This window comes from Petaurus breviceps, unplaced genomic scaffold (assembly GCF_028583685.1).
Source record: "Petaurus breviceps papuanus isolate PSGF00001 unplaced genomic scaffold, PetGlider_PUasm1.0 90879, whole genome shotgun sequence".
In the NCBI taxonomy this organism is placed as follows: Eukaryota; Metazoa; Chordata; class Mammalia; order Diprotodontia; family Petauridae; genus Petaurus; species Petaurus breviceps.
In genome coordinates, this window is record NW_027187368.1 from 15003415 (window position 1) to 15021439 (window position 18025).

General features: G+C 36.4%; 1 protein-coding gene across 3 annotated transcripts in view; it reads left to right on the top strand.

Moving 5' to 3' along the window:
* Positions 1-17738, top strand: part of MAPRE1 (microtubule associated protein RP/EB family member 1) — a 35169-nt gene extending 17431 nt beyond the window's left edge. For all 3 annotated transcript variants that reach the window (XM_069073943.1, XM_069073944.1, XM_069073942.1), the window contains exons 3-7: positions 1250-1395; positions 4958-5165; positions 6873-6994; positions 14696-14848; positions 15987-17738. In XM_069073943.1, the coding sequence (XP_068930044.1) occupies positions 1250-1395; positions 4958-5165; positions 6873-6994; positions 14696-14848; positions 15987-16043 (686 nt within the window). In that variant the 3' untranslated portion in view covers positions 16044-17738. The remainder of the gene's footprint in view (positions 1-1249; positions 1396-4957; positions 5166-6872; positions 6995-14695; positions 14849-15986) is intronic.
* The last annotated feature ends 287 nt before the right edge of the window (positions 17739-18025 follow it).

Below are 18025 nucleotides of genomic sequence, written 5' to 3' on the forward strand. Positions count from 1 at the left end.
ACTATTATTTTTGTTTTTATTTCCAAAAGGCAGCTAGGTGGTGCAGTAGATAGAGTGCCAGGCCTAGAGTCAGGACAACTCATCTTCTTAAGTTTAAATCTGACCTCAGACGCTTACTAGCTGTGTGACCCTGAGCAATCTTGTTTGTCTCAGTTTCCTTATCTGTAAAATGAGCTGAAGAAAGAAATGACACACCACTCCAATATCTTTGTCAAGAAAACCCCACAAGAGGTCACAAAGAGTCAGATACAACTGCAATGACTAAACAACATTATTCCCAAAAAGGAAAATGAAGATAGCTTTTACTGTGTTCCTTATTCAGCGAAAACCTTAAACAGAATTGTATTGTTGCTTTCTGTGACTTTTCTTCTTATGACTTTTTTTTTTTTTGGCTTTTTGGAGGGGGGAAGGGCAGGGCAATTGGGGTTAAGTGATTTGCCCAAGGTCATATGGCTAGTAAGTGTTAAGTGTCTGAGGTCGGATTTGAACTCAGGTCCTCCTGACTCCAGGGCTGGTACTCTATTCACATCACTGCGCCACCCAGCTGCCCCATTCCTATGGCATTTCTTAACTTTTTTTTTCTTGATCTTTTAACTCATTTCAAGAGGTCACCCTTCTCACTGAAATCCTTTTATGTCATTGTCCTTTCAAAAATAAAAGAAAGCAGTGGGATAATCAGTTCATGGTTTCTGATATTTTTTTTTCTTTCAGTCTTTTCTTAGGAATGTTCTTTTTAATAAAACTTTAAGTTGTCTACTTGGTACTTATTTCCTTCACCAACCTGCTTTTTATTTTCCATTTGGTTTTTATTTCTTTGTTCTACTTGGTGTAAACCTTGCAATAAGTTAATAATTAGTTAACACAACTGATTGTGGAAAAACTCCGTTTTCCTGAACTGTGAGGGAAACTTGCTCTAGGCTTTCTTTTGTTATGTGCCTTCAGTGGGAAAATTAAGATTCATCCATGAAATCTTCACAGAGGCAAATTTTAGCTGAATATAAGGAAGAACTTTCCACTCAGGAGTACAGTCCAAAAATGAAATGGGCTGTGTTGTCAGGTAGTGAGCTCCAAATTACTGAAAGGGCTCAAAAAGAAGCAGAGAGATCACTTGTTGAAACTATTGTTTGCGGGGGAGGGGGATGCATTAAAGAGAAGGTGCTATTTAGTAACCTCTAAGATTCCTTTGAATTTCATAAGATTTATCAAGTGATTGACATGACTGAGTGAATGCATTCTTCTTTTGGATCAGGTGCTGCCTATTGTCAGTTTATGGATATGCTTTTCCCTGGTTCCATTGCTCTAAAGAAAGTGAAGTTTCAAGCAAAACTGGAACATGAATACATTCAGAACTTCAAGATCCTTCAAGCAGGTTTCAAGAGAATGGGTGTTGACAAAGTAAGTTGGAATTGTATCCTTTCCTTTGAGTGTGTCCTTTTTGTTTTTATTAGCACTGCCTAGTACAAATATTCATCTATGGACTTGGCTGAGGTTAGCTTGCTATGGAAATGTAGAAAAATTTAGCTATAAGATCACAATTTCTCTTGCTTCCAAGGTCCATTATTATTTTCAAAATGACTTATCAACTTCATTGTAAATGTTCATCCCAGAAGTGAAATTTGCAAACATTTAATTTAACAAATTCACAAAAGTCATTGTGATATTAAAAAATTATTATTTAAATTTTTTGCTTTTTGGAGGGGGAGGAAGGGCAGTTGGGGTTAAGTGACTTGCCCAAGGTCACATGGCTAGTAAGTGTGTCAAGTGTCTGAGGCCAGATTTGAACTGAGGTCCTCCTGACTCCAGGGCTGGTGCTCTATTCACTGCACCACCTAGCCGCCCCACTATTAAAAAATTACTGATTTTCATTATGAGATTGCCCCCAAATCTGGCAGATTCCCATTTTGCTTAAATTAGATGTGTCATATTGCTTCTGGGAATGTTGGAAAAGGCAACCCAGCTGGTGTATATGTTATTCATCCCTGGTGCTGTAGATGCTTTTCTGAAAGGTGAAGGGGACCAAACCTTAGGGGAATCATTTGGAGTAATAGCTTCCATAGAATAAAGTGCATATACAGGCTACTTTCTTGCTAGTATATTTAAGTCTGTCAGAAACAGATTCTGCTAAGTGTATTATTTTTTATGGTCCTGACCTATAATTTCATCAGTATAGGGAACTTCCAGTATGGAAACTCCATATTGGCAAGTCTGTAACTTAGTGTTAGAGACTTGCCTAGGGCCATGAGAGGCCAAGTGACCTACCTCTAGTTACAAAGCTATTATGTCTCAGGGAGGTATGTCTACAAGGCTGGCCTTTGATTCATTGTGATGTGTCTGTCTCTAAACCTTAGGTTTCATGGAAGTCTGGTGAAATCTATGGACTCCTCAGAATAATGTTTTTAAGTGAATAAAGTAAAATACATGAGATAAGAAAGGAAACTATATATTGAAATACAATTATCAAAATAGAAAAAAATAATCCAACAAAAATCTAAGTTCCTGATTTCCAGGATAAAAAGCCTTTCTTGTAGGCTTTATAGAAGAAATATATATCTTTCTCTTATGTAATAGATTTTTTTTCATTCAATAAGCACTAAGTAGGGTGAAAATAATGAATGTTTACTCTTAATTAATTATAGCATTGTGCTTTCTGTCTACAAAATGAATATAATTCTTGGTTTCAAGAAGCTTACTATCTAGTACCGTGTTTCCCCGATAATAAGACCTATCCTGAAAATAAGCCCCCCCCCTTACTGTGTAAGATTCCTCTAAAATAAGCCCTCCCCCGAAAATAAGCCCTATTGAGATTGCTACTGTAGTAAAGGTGATCCCCTGCGCTACACGCTACATTACGGTACCCTCTGTATGAACCGTCCCCCTCCGAAACGCACGCCGCGCTCTGAGCTGCTTGAATTCATTATTGAATAAAGGTACATTTTTTTGTTCACATTTACCTGTTTATTAAAATTGGCGTCAATGTTCATTAAAATAAGCCCTCCCCTGAAAATAAGCCCTCTGGTGTTTTTCTGTCTAAAAAAAAAATAATAAGACAGTGTCTCATTATCGGGGAAACACGGTAGGAGAACTAAAGCACATATACAGATACCATATTTTTTTCGGTTACAGGTAAGTGCAATAAGGATAGTACAGGTACTGTTGATAATTAGAGAAGTTTGATTACTTCAGGGTGGCAAATGGGGAAGATGACATGGAGGAGCTTTCATTTGAATTGTACCATGGAGGATGAATAGGATTTGGATCAGTGGGCTAATGTTCATATATGGAAACAGAAGGTAGAGAAGATGGGAAATATGGGGTGAGTTACTATTCCCAAAGTTGAATGTAAATTTAATTGTTTTTGTAAATTGAATAACATTTTAAATATACCAGGGAAACCTACCTTTTTAAGCAATCTTATGGTAATTCCTTTTGTAAAACCCTTATCTATTTTATAAATTTAAAGTCCTCATTGTGACAGACAGTATAAATTAAGCATCTACATAGTGGGGATACCAGTTAGTTGCTGGGAAGGCAGAAGAAAAATTCTTTTAAATTAACAACTTGCCTCCAATTCAGATATTGGTCAGATTCTGTTTATTACATATCAAAAACAATGTTTAAGCCATTGAAAGAAAACTCAGAGGGGACAAGTTTATGGTCTTAAAATTTCTGACACTTCAGATGTTGGGTAGGACCAGGACTGGTCGTTGAAAGATAACAGGGAATATACCTTTTTCAGCATAAGGAAGGAACTGCTAATAATTTGAGTTGTCCAACAATGAAATGGCCCTTGGTAGGTAATGTGTTCTCTGTCATTGAAGTTATTTTAAACAACAAACTAGATGAACACTTAGGAATGCCGTAGAGAGGATGCTTCTAGCAGGTGCTGGATTAAATGACCTTTGAGGTTTCTTTCAGCTCTGAGATTATATAAAACTCTTTATGTGGCAAAAAAAAAAAAATTAACGAACTCTAGCAAAGCGGTTTTTGATAATCAGATTCTAGCTTAATGAAATAACCTGTCCTTAAATATATTTAATTGGATTTAACTTTTGTGATAAATGACTTGTTTTGTAATATTAGGGCTGTAACCCTTATCCTGTAATGAATGAATGAATGTAAACACATTTACTAAGTGTTTACTATGTACCTAGCAGTATGTGAAGCACCGATACAAGAAGAAAGAACCCAAGCAGTGCCAGTCCTCAAGGTGCTCACATTCTAATTAGGAGAGATAATACATAAAAAAAGAGGTCATGCAGCTCAAAGGGAGATGGAATATTCCAGAAGTTGTAAGGGCAGTGATGGGGTATCTGGCTAGACCCTGGGGGCCTTTGTATCATCAGGTCTGATAACAGGGCCCAGGTCAGGAGGTAATAGTAGCAGGGCAGATGGTAAGATATGGTGGTGGTCTGTCTCATTAAAAGGCTTGTAGTTGGTATTCCCACTTTACCTAAGTGGTATGAAAAACCATGCTTTTCTTCTCATCTGGCTTCCCCAATGGGTTCAGGAAGGGTGGACTAGAATTCAAGAGGGAAGGTTAGATTTCTGTAATAGATTTGTTTGACTCAGTTTTTTATAGATGTTACATAAATCTGATGAGTATTATACGTGTTAGACACTAGAAAACACATAAGTATCGTAGTTCCCACTCTTCTAGGATTTTAACAGATGAGGGTTTAAATGTGATTTCATTTCATTAAATTTTGTATTCATTTTTGATTTCTGATTCTTTTTATTTCTTACTACTTTTTATAAGCACAAACTAAACATTACAATCTGGCTGCTTTTTTTTCCTGGGAAAACATTTTACAAAGCCAGCTTTATAGGGTTATAGAGAGAGACAGTTCTTGTCTCTTAGAACTTTTTTTCTTTATAGATTCCATATACTGATTCTTGAAGTTACCTTGTGTCTCTGATTTAGACTAAGCTATTTTGATTTTTTTTTCTTTCTCCTTAGATAATTCCTGTGGACAAGTTAGTAAAAGGAAAATTTCAGGACAATTTTGAATTTGTTCAATGGTTCAAGAAATTTTTTGATGCGAACTATGATGGGAAAGACTATGACCCTGTAGCAGCTCGACAAGGCCAAGAAACAGCAGTAGCCCCCTCCCTCATGACTCCAGTTTTGAATAAGCCAAAAAAACCTCTTGGTTCTAGTGGTTCAGGTAAGGGAAGTGTTCTAAGCTAAAACTGGCCTACATGGTGTTGGTGCTGCTTTGAGGCAGCAAAGTTACCGTGCTTCACTAAACTTTGGTGTGTCTGTTATTAAATGAGGATCTTTAGTTCAGATTTATAACTCCTTTTCACATAATAAAGACTCTAAAGTTGTCATTATGGTGACTCTTCTTACCTCTAGGTGTGACTCCAAATAAGAATGGTTTGTTAAAGAAGGATTTCAAGCTGTTCCTTGTTCCTTAAAATTATTTTGTGTTCTTATGCTCATGATTGGGAGAATAGGAAGTTAAACAAGTTTAACCTACTCCTTTAACATTCCAGTAATTCTCAGATGGTAACTTTGAAATTTGAAGAAAAAAAAATCTAGTTTATCAGGTTAAGCGTATAATAGGTAAAACAATTAAAGGAAAACAAATTTGCTTATTGTGGATTTTAAAAGGTACTTAACTCTTGTTCTAAGTTTAACTGTTACAGGGTAATAACTACTTATTTTTAGGTCTGATCAAGCAGTCATATAAAGAAAGTGACTGGATTCTTCTAAATTGATGTCACCTTAGATAATATGCTGAATTTGTATGTAGTTATCTTAACGATGTATGTCAAATAATCTGATTTGTTCATAAAGGATCCTTTTTACTTTTCTTTTTTTGTTCTTAACTGTATTGTTTTTGGTACCTTCACAAAGAGTCAGCAGGATAGTGATAGTAGGGAATAGTCAAATCAGGAGATTTGATAAAGCTGTAAAGCTTCTTTAAAAAGTTTGGAGAAGAATGAGAAAGAAATTATTGATGAACATGGGGTTTAGAATGATCTTTGAACTTCATATAGTTATTTTATCAAGGAGTACTTTTAATGTAACTCAAGAGCTAGTTATATTACTTTGTAATATAGTTAAAAGATGGTAAAGCTAGAGAGGTCAGCTGGTTCCTCAAGCTTAGCCTCCTTGGTATCTATTCCTGTGTGAAGTCCAGTTCTGACACAGGTTCTGATCCTCAGCTTTGTAGGCTCAAGACTTCATGTTTTCAGCATTAGGAAACTAATATACCCTAACCATGCTTAGAGACTAATTATGAACTAGGAGGCTAATTTAGAATTTTGGCAGGATAACTAATAGTAATCCTTTGCATGTGATGTTTCTACAATTGTTTCAGTGCTCTCTCCATTGGACAGGGTTGCCTTAATTCTTTGGAACTACTTATAATTTGTACAGTTGGTTTAGTGGTTCTTTAAAGCACAGACATAGATGCCTTATACTTGGGGGAAGCAAGAAGCAAGGTGGAGTAGTGATGAGAGCACTGGATTTGAAGTAGAAGAGCCTGTATTCAAATTATGATTTTTGCTATTAGCACTGGGACTGTGGTCTAGTCACTTGACCTTTCTGTACCTTACAAAATATGAGGAGTTTGGACTAGATGAAATTTAAAATTTCTAAGGTCCTTTCCAGCTATAAATCCTGTGCAATAGTTTCAGATTGACTGCTTCCTTAATCCTAATGATGAATATTCTAGAAGAAAAGAATTACTTTCAGCACAGAGATTGTTGCACTCATTTCCATCTGGGAGAAACTTTATTGATGCTATGAGTTTTGTTCCCTGAGTACCTGTATCGATAAATTGGTTACCATCATACCCCCTCCTTGATATTGTTTTAAATGTTTTTCTTTCATTATTCCATTTAAAAGTTAAATTTTCTCTCAGCTCCACAGAGGCCCATTTCTACACAGAGAACTACAGCACCTTCCAAGACAGGCCCTGGCATGGTCAGAAAGAATCCAGGTATGGGAAATGGAGAAGATGAGTCAGCAGAATTAATCCAACAGGTAGGTACCTTCCAAACCCAAAGTCAGTACTCCTTTTTTTAATTTAAGGGGGAAAATTATTTTTATTGGTATCTTTTTATATCACCATAATTTCTGAATCTGTTCTTCCCTTTCTTCTGTGCTGCGGTACCCCCCCCCCCCACCTCCAAGAGCCACTATCAGTTTAGCAAAATCAATCTACACGTTAGCCAAGTGTGACAGTTTATGTCTACACTTAGTTCTACACTCCTAGTTCCTGATCTCTACAAAGAAAGAAGAGAGAACTATTTTCTCAATTCTTCTCCAGGACCAAATGTCTTAGTTATTATAAACTACACAGGATTCAGTTTTGTTTTGCCTATTGTATTGTTTTATTAGTTCTCCTTATGCACTCTGCCTCAGTTCAATCTTTCAACAAATATTTTAAGTATCTACAATGAAGCAGACCTTGTGCTAGGCTCTGAGTACATAAATAAAATGAATAAATCAACCCTTAAAGGCTGTGAAGCTTTTCACCTATATAGAAGAGTTTACAATTGGTCCTAAAGACGATTGGGAACCCCTGGGGTTGGTTGAGTAGAGGAGGCTTATGGTCTGATCTATACTTAAGGAAAACACTGGTATCAGTGTGTAGAAGAGACAGGAAAGAGGAGAGATTTGAGGAAACTAATTAGGATACTGTTGCAGTAATCTAGGCAAGAAGTGATGAGAGTCTTAATTAAGATGGTAGCTGTCTGAGTAGAGAGGAATCAGGTGCGAGAGATGTTGGCAACTGATTAGATATGTGAATTAAAGTGAAGAATTCGGAGTAATGCTGAGAGGTTGTTCATGTAAGGGAAAGAAAGATGGGGCATTTGACAGAAATAGGGAAATTTGGAAGATGGGAGTGGGTTTGGGGGATGAGGACTAATGTTTTGGACATGATAAGCTTGAGATGTTTCTGGGACATCCATTTTGAAAGCTTTAGTAGGCAAATGGTGATAACGAAATTGAAGATAGATGAAATTATAGGAAGCTATGGTTGGACAGAGGAATGTCAGAATTTCTCATTAAGGAAGTGAAACACTTGTGTTTATTAATGGTGAGATGCAGTGTGTGACCATAGGTTCACATAAGGCTTTTTATGATTCTCTAAATTCTTCATATTTGGCTTTTCTTGAAACACTATAATTCTATTATATACACATACCATAATTAAATTTCATTTTGATGAAAAATAATTCTTATAAGCTCTAAGGACCTAGAGTATGTGCAAAGGAAACTTTAAGGAAGCTGTGCATAAGTAACGGAATTTTTTTGATTTCTGGTTCTTGGTCACATTTAGGGTACAAATGTATAACTAGACTGAAGATTTGTTACCCTTTTTTGTGTTCCTTGGCAGTCTGGTGAAACCTGTGTACCCCTTTTCAGAATGTCTTTAAATAACAGAAGGAAAAGCTAAATTTCACTTAGAGGTTAGTGAAAATAAAAGATGTAATTTTTTTCCATCCAAATTCATGGCTCCCCTCCCACCCCTCTTAAAGTCTATTCATGGACTGCTGGGGAGTCCATAGATCCCAGGTTAAGAACCTCTGCACTAATAAAGTAGAAGTAAAAAAGGAAACAAAAATAATGTTCTCATAAACTGAAAATAGGAAAAAAGATCCATTAATTTCATCACTCCCCCCTCCCCAAAAAAAGCAACTTATGGCATTGCCCCATAGGACTCTAGCAGTTGTTTTATATAATTTTAGGTATCCACAAAACAATGTTTGTTTCAAAATTTTTAAAAATATCTTTGGTTTGTGATCTGGCATTGTAAAGCTTTAATGTTACTCCCAACTTATGCCCTGAATTCTGAGGTCCTAGGGATTTGAGACCCAGAATTTTACTCTTGCCCTTGGTTCATTGGGGGGGGGGGGGTGAGGAAGGCATTTTTTTTAGATTGAACTCTTTACTTCTCTTGGTAGATTAGACTGTTTTTTTCTTTTTTGACTTTTCCTCTGGTTCTGAGAGACCAAGGGTGATTTCATTTGTACCTAGGACCTTTTGGAATAAGTTGTAGCCAGGATTCCCTATAGTAAGTCAGAACCTTGTGGGGTCTAAACCTGAACCTCAAAGATATTGGGCACAAGGGCATTTAAGTTTGCAAAAATTGTTATTGTAATATTCCCATCTTTATCACAGTATGTATTGGGAGCTTTTTGTTTTTTTTGAGGGGGAAGGCAGGGCTATTGGGGTTAAGTGACTTGCTCAAGGTCACATGGCTAGTTAAGTGTCTGAGGCCGGATTTGAACTCAGGTCCTTCTGACTCCAGGGCTGGTGCTCTATTTACTGCACCACCTAGCTGCCCCTATTGAGTGCTTTTTATATACTTTGCACTGTAATAATCACTATAGTTCATAGATGGTAATGACAAAGAATGTGCATTTGAACCTATAACCATGTTAAGTAGTGTTTGTAGCATGAAATTGTGGAAAGAGTACTATCCTGAAGTCAGGAAAGAAGATTCAAATATGCACCCCCCTACCTTCTTGAACTGGAATTTATTTTTCTTCTCCAAATTCTTCATTCCAGTTTGGAAGCTCTTTCCTTTCTTAGATTTTGAATAGAACTTTGAGTGCTTACCCATCTCTTGAATATTCGTGTACTATTTGTACAGTTGACTGACAGTTACCTTGCCAGGGGTGTTCAGATCAATTGAGATAATATATGTAAAATACTTTGAAAACCTTAAAGTGCTATATAAATACTAGCTGGTAATAATATCAAGTAAGGCATAACACAAGTATGTGTATGTGTATGTGTACGTGTACTTGTCAAAGGCGTTTGCCACTGCCATAGAAAATGTCCACTATACACTCTAAATGGAATAGGAATTCCCTATAGACAGTGCTTTGCAGGTGCTCCTGTGTGTAGGTGACCAACTTTGTGTTGATTTCTTCAAGCTCTGAAACATGGTAGAATCACCCAAGCGAGATATGTAATAAATGTAATAAATAAAAAATAAAATAAAAAACATAATAAATTAAATGATTTTGTCTTAACTATGCAGAAAAAAACGAAGTGGACAAATAGTACTCTATCATTTCAGATTATATTATTCTAATTTCATTTCAACAAACATTGTTTCAATTACATGCAAGGAAATTTTGAGAAATAGTTATGTAGGAAATTGAGGGTTGACCTTTATTTCAGGATTGAGCTTGTTTTAAGTACTGCCTCTAATAAATTCTTAACTCAAATGTCCCAGTCAGTCCCAGTACCGTGTAAGCTGCAGGAAAGTTGCCCAGCAGCATTGGTAGAAGGCTTATCCCTAATGGGAGCTTCCTTTATTGATAAAATAACAAATTTGGACTAGAAAAAAGTGAAAGTTGCTGGGTTACAAAGATAGAACTAAAGAGCCCCTGCCCTCAAGGAGCTTATATTTTATTAGTTGGATAGTTGGAAAGATGACCTATGAAGCTGGTCTGCCAGTACATATGTCCTAGACAGATATACCTAGATAATGAGCGGGACCTAGAACTGATTACACAGGAATTTATTTAATGCTATGATGACTCTTTGAAGCTTATCTGTGTACTTGTCAGTACTTTGAAGCTTATCTGTGTACTGTGAAGCATCAATGTCTCCCCCATTAGAATGTGAATTACTTGATCTAAGATTGTCTCCTTTATTTGTATCCTAATAGCTTAATTCAGTGCTTTTCACATGGTAAGCACTTAATTGCTATTTTCATTCATTCATTCCAGTGACACCTTTGACTTTTTTTGAGACAAGCAAACACAAAGCTTCCTTCCACTCCCACACCCCCAAATAAAACTTGACTGGTATGTAGTGAGAGTTTGGATGGTGCCCGTTTGTTTCTCTTACTGAATTACTGAACGGGGTAGATGAGGAGTAGTGTGGGAATGGAGATAGAAAGAAGGTTCAAAGGGAGGAATGAACCAGCATTTGGGGAATTAAGCATCAAAAATGAGAGATGTTGGATTTGATGACCAGCTTCAGGTTTTTTTTTTTTAATAGAAAATTTAAAATGATTTGAGGTGATGATGACTGGGCCTTCATTGTATTGAAAATGGCTATAAAAATCACCTTCAGTTTTTTTAGTTGAAAAAAATTTTTTTTAATAAGATGTATTACATTACATGCTGTGGCATCAGTCTTTGCTAGTGCATGAAGACTGAGAGGGGCAAGGATAAGATTGGGCCAAATTTGCCAGGTGGAAAAAGAATCTCATAAGCTCACTGAAGAGAATCATTCCTTCAGAATTAGATTGGAGCAAATGGAAGCTAGTGACTTTATGAGAAATCAAGATACTATTAAACAGATCCAAACATGAAAAAATAGAAGGCAATGTGAAATATCTCATTGGGAAAACCACTGACCTGGAAAATAGATGCAGGAGAGATAATTTAAAAATTATTGGACTACCTGAAAGCCATGATTAAAAAAAGAACCTAGAAATCATTCTTCAAGAAATTCTCAAGGAAAATTGCCCTGATGTTTTAGAACCAGAGGGCAAAATAGAAGTTGAAAGAATCCATGGATCACCTCTTGAAAAAGATCCCAAAAAGAAAGCTCTTAGGAATATTATAGCCAGGTTCCGGAACCCCCAGATCAAGGAGAAAATATTACTAGCAGCCAGGAAGAAAGAATTTGAATATTGTGGAAACACAATTTGGATAACACAGGATCTGGCAGCTTCTACATTGAGGGATCGAAAGGCTTGGAATATGATATTCCGGAGGGCAAAGGAGTTGGGATTAAAACCAAGAATCACCTACCCAGCAAAACTGAGTATAAATGTTTCAGGGGAAAATATAGTCATTCAATGGAATAGAGGACTTTCAAGCATTCTTGATAAAAAAAAAAACCAGAGTTGAATAGAAAATTTGACATTCAGATACAAGAAGCAAGAGAAGCATGAGAAGGTAAACAGGGAAAAGAAATCATAAGGAACTTATCACAGTTGAACTACTAACATTCCTACGTGGAAAAACGATAATTGTAATTTATGAAATTTTTCTCAGTATGAGAACAGTTGAAGGGAATAGAAATGTGTGTGTATGTATGTATATGTATATATACATTTACACACATACACCCGTATACCCTCCTATATAGAAATATATGTATATATACATATACACACATATATATGTCTATATAGGAGGGTATATGGGTGTATGAATACATATGTGAATGTATATATATGTGTACAGGTATACATAGATAGAGGGCACAGGACCAATTCAATGGGAAGCGATGATACTTAAAAGATAAAATTAAGAGGTGAGAGAGGAATATAATGAGAGGAGATGGGGAGAGACAGAATGGGGTAAACTATCTCATATAAAAGAGGCTAGGGAAAATGGTTACAGTGGAGGGGAAGAACAGGAAGGCAAAAGGAAATGGGTCAACCTTATTCTCACTGAATTTGGCTTAGGGAGTGAATGACATACACACTAAATAGGGTATCTCACCCTGCAGGAGAGTAGGGGGGAAGGGGATGAGAGGGGAGATGATGGAGGAGAGGACAGGCTGGGGGGGAGGGAAGGTGGAAGCACCCACTTTTTTTTTTGCTTTTTGGAGGGCAGTTGGGGTTAAGTGACTTGCCCAAGATCACACGGCTAGTTTTTGTGTTAAGTGTCTGAGGCTGGATTTGAACTCAGGTACTCCTGACTCCAGGGCTGGTGCTCTATTCACTGTACCACCAAGCTGCCCCCAATGAAGCACCCACTTTTGAAAAGGGACAGGATGAAAATAGAGAATAGAACAAGTGGGAGGTGGGATAGGAGGGAGGAAAATATAGTCAGTCTTTTACAATATATCCACTATAAAAATGTTTTGCATAGCTACACATGTATAACCTATATTGAATTGCTTATCTTCCCAGTAAGGGTTGGTGACAAGGGAGGAAGGGAATGAATCTGGAATTCAAAGTTTTAAAATCAAATGTTAAAAAAAATACATGCATATATATATATAGTATTATCAATATTATTTTGCTTGTAACTGGGAAATAAGATATAGGGGCACTGGGGCATAGAGATCCACCGTGCCCTTCTGGAAAGTCGGAGGGGGCATGGGAGAAGATCTGGGAGAGAGCAGATTGGAGGAGAGGATATCCAGTGTGATAACTATTTTGGAGTGGTGGGAAGGGGAAAAATGGGGAGAAAATTTGTAACTTAAAATCTTGAGGAAATGAAAGTTTTTCCTTTTAAGTAATTATTCCCCATTCTGCTCATGGTGAGTAGTACATACATCTTAAAGGTTTATTTTGTATAGGGCTGGCAAATATAAGGACTGGGAAATGGGAGTAGGAAAAGGGAAAGCAAGTACTTTAAGTGACAAGTAACGTTTGAGATTAAATGAAATTGAAAAAAAGTAGCCAATATTAAAGTTTAAAGAAGTTTAATGGAGCCTGTCAGGCTTATAAATTGTGTTCTGGCAGACATTAAGTAAATTAGAAGTTAATAAAGCATTTGATTAAAAAAAAAGTATCGTTAAGCAAAACAAATCAACATATTCATCATGCCTGATAGCTTATGCTTTGTTCTTCACCCATAGACTACTACTTCAGTGCCCAGAAAATGGGAAATGTGCCTCATTCTCAGACTTTTAGAGTTAGGACTGGTCAATACATTTGACCAGTTTTTACATTTCTTGGTGTCTCTCAGCAGTGGTAGCATTTTGCATTGTTATTATTGTGTATTTGTGTTTATAAGTGCTATCTTATTAGCTGCATTAGGGTAGGAACTATGTTCAAATTATCTTTGCACACTGTTTTATACATTGTTGACATTTGATGAGTAATTGTTCATAGAATGAATGCTTCTCTTTTTCTGCTTTCTACTTTAATTTTATTACTGAAGGTTGTGAAACTAGTTAATTCTTCCTTATTGTTATGGTGCCTGTGGATGGGTTCTTGTGAGCATTTAAACAGGAAGAAAGGCCATGTATTTTCATATAAACGTAGTCAACTAGCTCACATCTAGGAACACATACCATACTGAAGTAGAATTATGTATCTGTCATATTTGTGTAAATGATAGTATCTTATCTCAGTTAAATTCAACAAACATTACTAAGTATCTCTTATGTGCAAGAATGCGAAAATACATAGGCTAAAAAATAAAAATCATCCCTGCTCTCAAACTTTCATTCTAAAGGGGAGAAATAGAATGTAAATAGATAAGTAAAGGGTCAGTATGTAAGGTCCTCTAATTTCATTGGTGTGGGAATTCCTTCAACGGAACAGATTACAACCTCTCTATAACTTCACTCACAATAACAGCAGGAGAACAATTTATTCAGTAACAATATTATAAAAGCAGACAACTTTGAAGGACTTAACAAACTGATCAACAAAATGACTAATTGTGATTCTAGAAGACTCAAGATGAAACATAGTAACCACCTGCTGACAGAGTGGTGATAGACTCAGTACAGATTGAGACATATTTTTTGGACATGACCAATGAGAGAATTTGTTGATGATAACTGTTTCTTGCAAGGACTTTGTTTTTATTTTTCAGTGGGAAAGGGTAGGAGGGAGAGAGTGTAGATTTTTTTGTTAATTGAAAAAAATAGAGTTGTGGTTTTCTTGACTCCAGGTCCATCTCTCTCTCCAGTACCATGAATATAGGAGGGAACACTTAATAGATGGGGAAGCATTTTAGGATTTCTACCAGATCTGTTATTGTCAGGCTAATGCCATGTATATTATCTCTCATACAGATCAATGTATTGAAACTCACTGTTGAAGACTTGGAGAAAGAGAGAGACTTCTACTTTGGAAAGCTAAGGAATATTGAATTGATCTGTCAGGAAAATGAAGGGGAAAGTGATCCAGTGTTGCAGAGGATTGTAGAGATTCTCTATGCCACAGATGTGAGTATCTGTTAATGGTTGTTGAATGAAGAAGGATTTAGTCATCTCATTTCTTTTCTAGAAATTGGTTATCTTTGGTTTTTCTTTTTTCTTTCCCCTTTTCCATTTTAGAAGGGTAAGATAGATACTGAGTATATATAGTATGGTTTAGGCAAACTCCACATTGGAACTTGTTATGCCCTAGTTTTTCTTTCACAGAATATAAGAAAATTGAGCAATTATATGTATAAGTCCTACCTTCTCTCCTTCCTAGAGATCCCTTTTAAAAAAGAATAAAAAGAGACATAAAGCTGTTCAGCAAAATTAACTAACATACCAAAAAAAGTCTGACATTATATGTAGTGTTTAACACCATAGACCACCACTTACTTATCCTTCAGTTTCTATAGACCAGCTAGACTATAAATTTTGTAATCAGGGGTTATCTTTTTTTTTTTTTAAATTTTTCTTCACCAGTGCTCCCCTGTCCCCCAACCCTCCCTTTCCCCTTGCTCCCTTCCTCCCAAGAATCTCTTGGTATTGGAAGGCAAAGAGTGCTTTAATGGGAGCCATTGTGCTAAAGACAGAATCCAGGATTCAGTTAGGAAGACTTGGGTTCAGATCCTGTCTGTGACGCTTATAAGCTTGGGCCCAGATCCTGTCTCTGATGCTTATAAGCTTGGGCCCCCAAGCATATTACAGGCCTCAGTTTTTGTGTAAAATGGAAATAGTGAAAAATGGAAAGCACACACTTTATAGGAGTTGTGAGGCTCAAGTGAGGTGATTGATGTAAAGCATTTGCCAAATTTTGATATTCTATACATAGATATATAAATGTGACCTACAGTTACCGTTGATGTTGACAACCAGTAGAACTGTTAGCATAGTACAGTTTTCAAATGTTGGTACACCTATTTTGAACTTGGATTCAGAAGAATCAAGTTCAAGGTCTGACTCTGGCATATCCAGTGCTTTGTCATCTTTAGTAAATTACATTCCATCTCTCTAAGCCTCTTTTTCCTTCAAAATGGGTATAGTGATAATTCTTGCAATACGTGATGCACAGGGTTGTGGGAAAATAACTTTATAAAGTGCAGAGTAATATGTGAATGGTTATATAGCATTCTGAGTAAAGCCATCTCTTTCTCTCCTCTTTTAGGAAGGCTTTGTGATACCTGATGAAGGGGGGCCACAAGAGGAGCAAGAAGAGTATTAATAACCCATGTACTGTACCAGTAGAGCAGCACCATCCGAATTCTTCACCCCCAAATCATGTGCTTAACTGTAAAATACTCCCTTTTATTATTTTTAGAGGACTCACTCACTGGTTTCTTTTTAATAAGCAAAAAGTACCTCTTCTTAAAGTGCACTTTGCAGAAGTTTCACTCCTTTTCCAATGGGTTTTAAGTTAGGAGCTTTCATCTTGTGGCAGAGCAGTATTAACATCTAGCTGGTTCACTTAGGGAACAAAGAGGCAGACCTTGAGAACTCACTATTTGGTTGCTGGTAAACACACTGATATCTGAAAAAGTTGTTTTTATGTAACATATTAAAATAGAGAAATGTGAGGAAAACTCACAGAATGGGTTAGCTTATGCGAAATCTCAGTATAGAACTAAATAAATGCCTTAAGAGTTTTAAAAATGTTTCCATTTGTCAAATTATAAAATGTGTGACGGGAGATTCTCTGTGCTTCATATTGGGGTTAGAAAGAACCTAACCTTATATGTGGCTGTTTGAGAAGCCCTGTGGTGCTCTTTGGGTACTTACAGGTGTAAAAATTGATCAAAATGAAAAATAAAGAAATTTATTCTAGAGCTTTTTGGTATTACTCAGTGGTTAAATCCCCATGCAAGAATAGGCCGTATTTTTGCCTAACAATCAGAGGGAGTCTTTTGGCTCTGAGATGTATGGTTGAGTTGAAGAGCTCAAAATTGTTTTTGTTGAGCATTTCTGTAGTAGTTTTTTTAATGTTTCTCTAAACCTTCTGTGCATTGTATTTCCTGGAAAGCAAGATATGTCCAGTTTTATTACTTAAAAATTGATTTTGGAAAGCAAAATTGCTTCCATGAAAATAAATTTACTTGGGAGCATATTGTCTTGTTTTCCATCCTATCTTTTAATTCCTTTTTTTTACTCTTCCCTTCCCCTTATGTTTCTTCTTTGGAGTCTCTTCTTTCTTCTCCTTAAAGCATGCTGCCGAGAATGTTCTTTCTAGACCTCTGGTAGAGGGGGAGTGATCTGTGAAGGCTGAGATTACCTTGTGATCTGTAAGGCCTGGGTTTTTTTTTCTTTGTGGTACCTGCTGTCCACAGCCCTCATTGTATCTGAATAGTAGTTGCCAGTGCACTAATCTCCTTGGAGATAAAATTCATTAGAGTGTGTTACTAAATGTTAATTTTTTTTTGCAGAAAATACAGTACCATGTCTAATTTAAATATTAATATTTAAAATATTTCATTCCTAAACACTCCCTTCTTTTTTGCTTTGCACCTCAACCTGTTTCATCCCTTTTGTTTGGCAGGAACCTGCCAGGTTTCTCAGTTACCTACTACTGAGATTAATCACTTCTGATGTGCTTGTATCAATTTGTTTCTGGTGGTAGATCCTGGTGTCCTAAAATGTGTGTAGAAGGCGAGCATTTATGATAAAATTGTTGTGTAGTGCATGATCTGTGTGGAATTCTGAGGAAAAACCCAAATTCATTGAATAACAATAATAATGCCAAAAATGCAAGTAACTCGCCATTGTTAAAATACAGTGGTGCTAATTTCTCTCTTGTGGCCTTTTAGACTTTTGTTGCCCTAAAAATTCCATTTTACTGGGAAACCATATTCCACCTGGTCTTTCTTGACAGGGTTTTTTTCTACTTTTAAACAGTTTCTAAATAAAGTTCTGTATTTCAAGAGTGTCACGTCTTCTGAAATTTGTCATGCCTTATATTAGGCTCAAAACACAAGATGCTGATAGTCTAAGACTCAGTTTACTTGATTAAATTGTGGATACTTCTTTTGTATCCTTTCTTTAAACTAGTTTATTTCAGTTTCAAATTCTTTTGTTCTCTAGATATTCTTTTTCTTTTTTTTCGGAGGTGGGAGGGCAGGGCAATTGGGGTTAAGTGACTTGCCCAAAGTTACATGGCTAGTAAGTGTTAAGTGTCTGAGGCTGGATTTGAACTCAGGTGCTCTTGATTCCAGG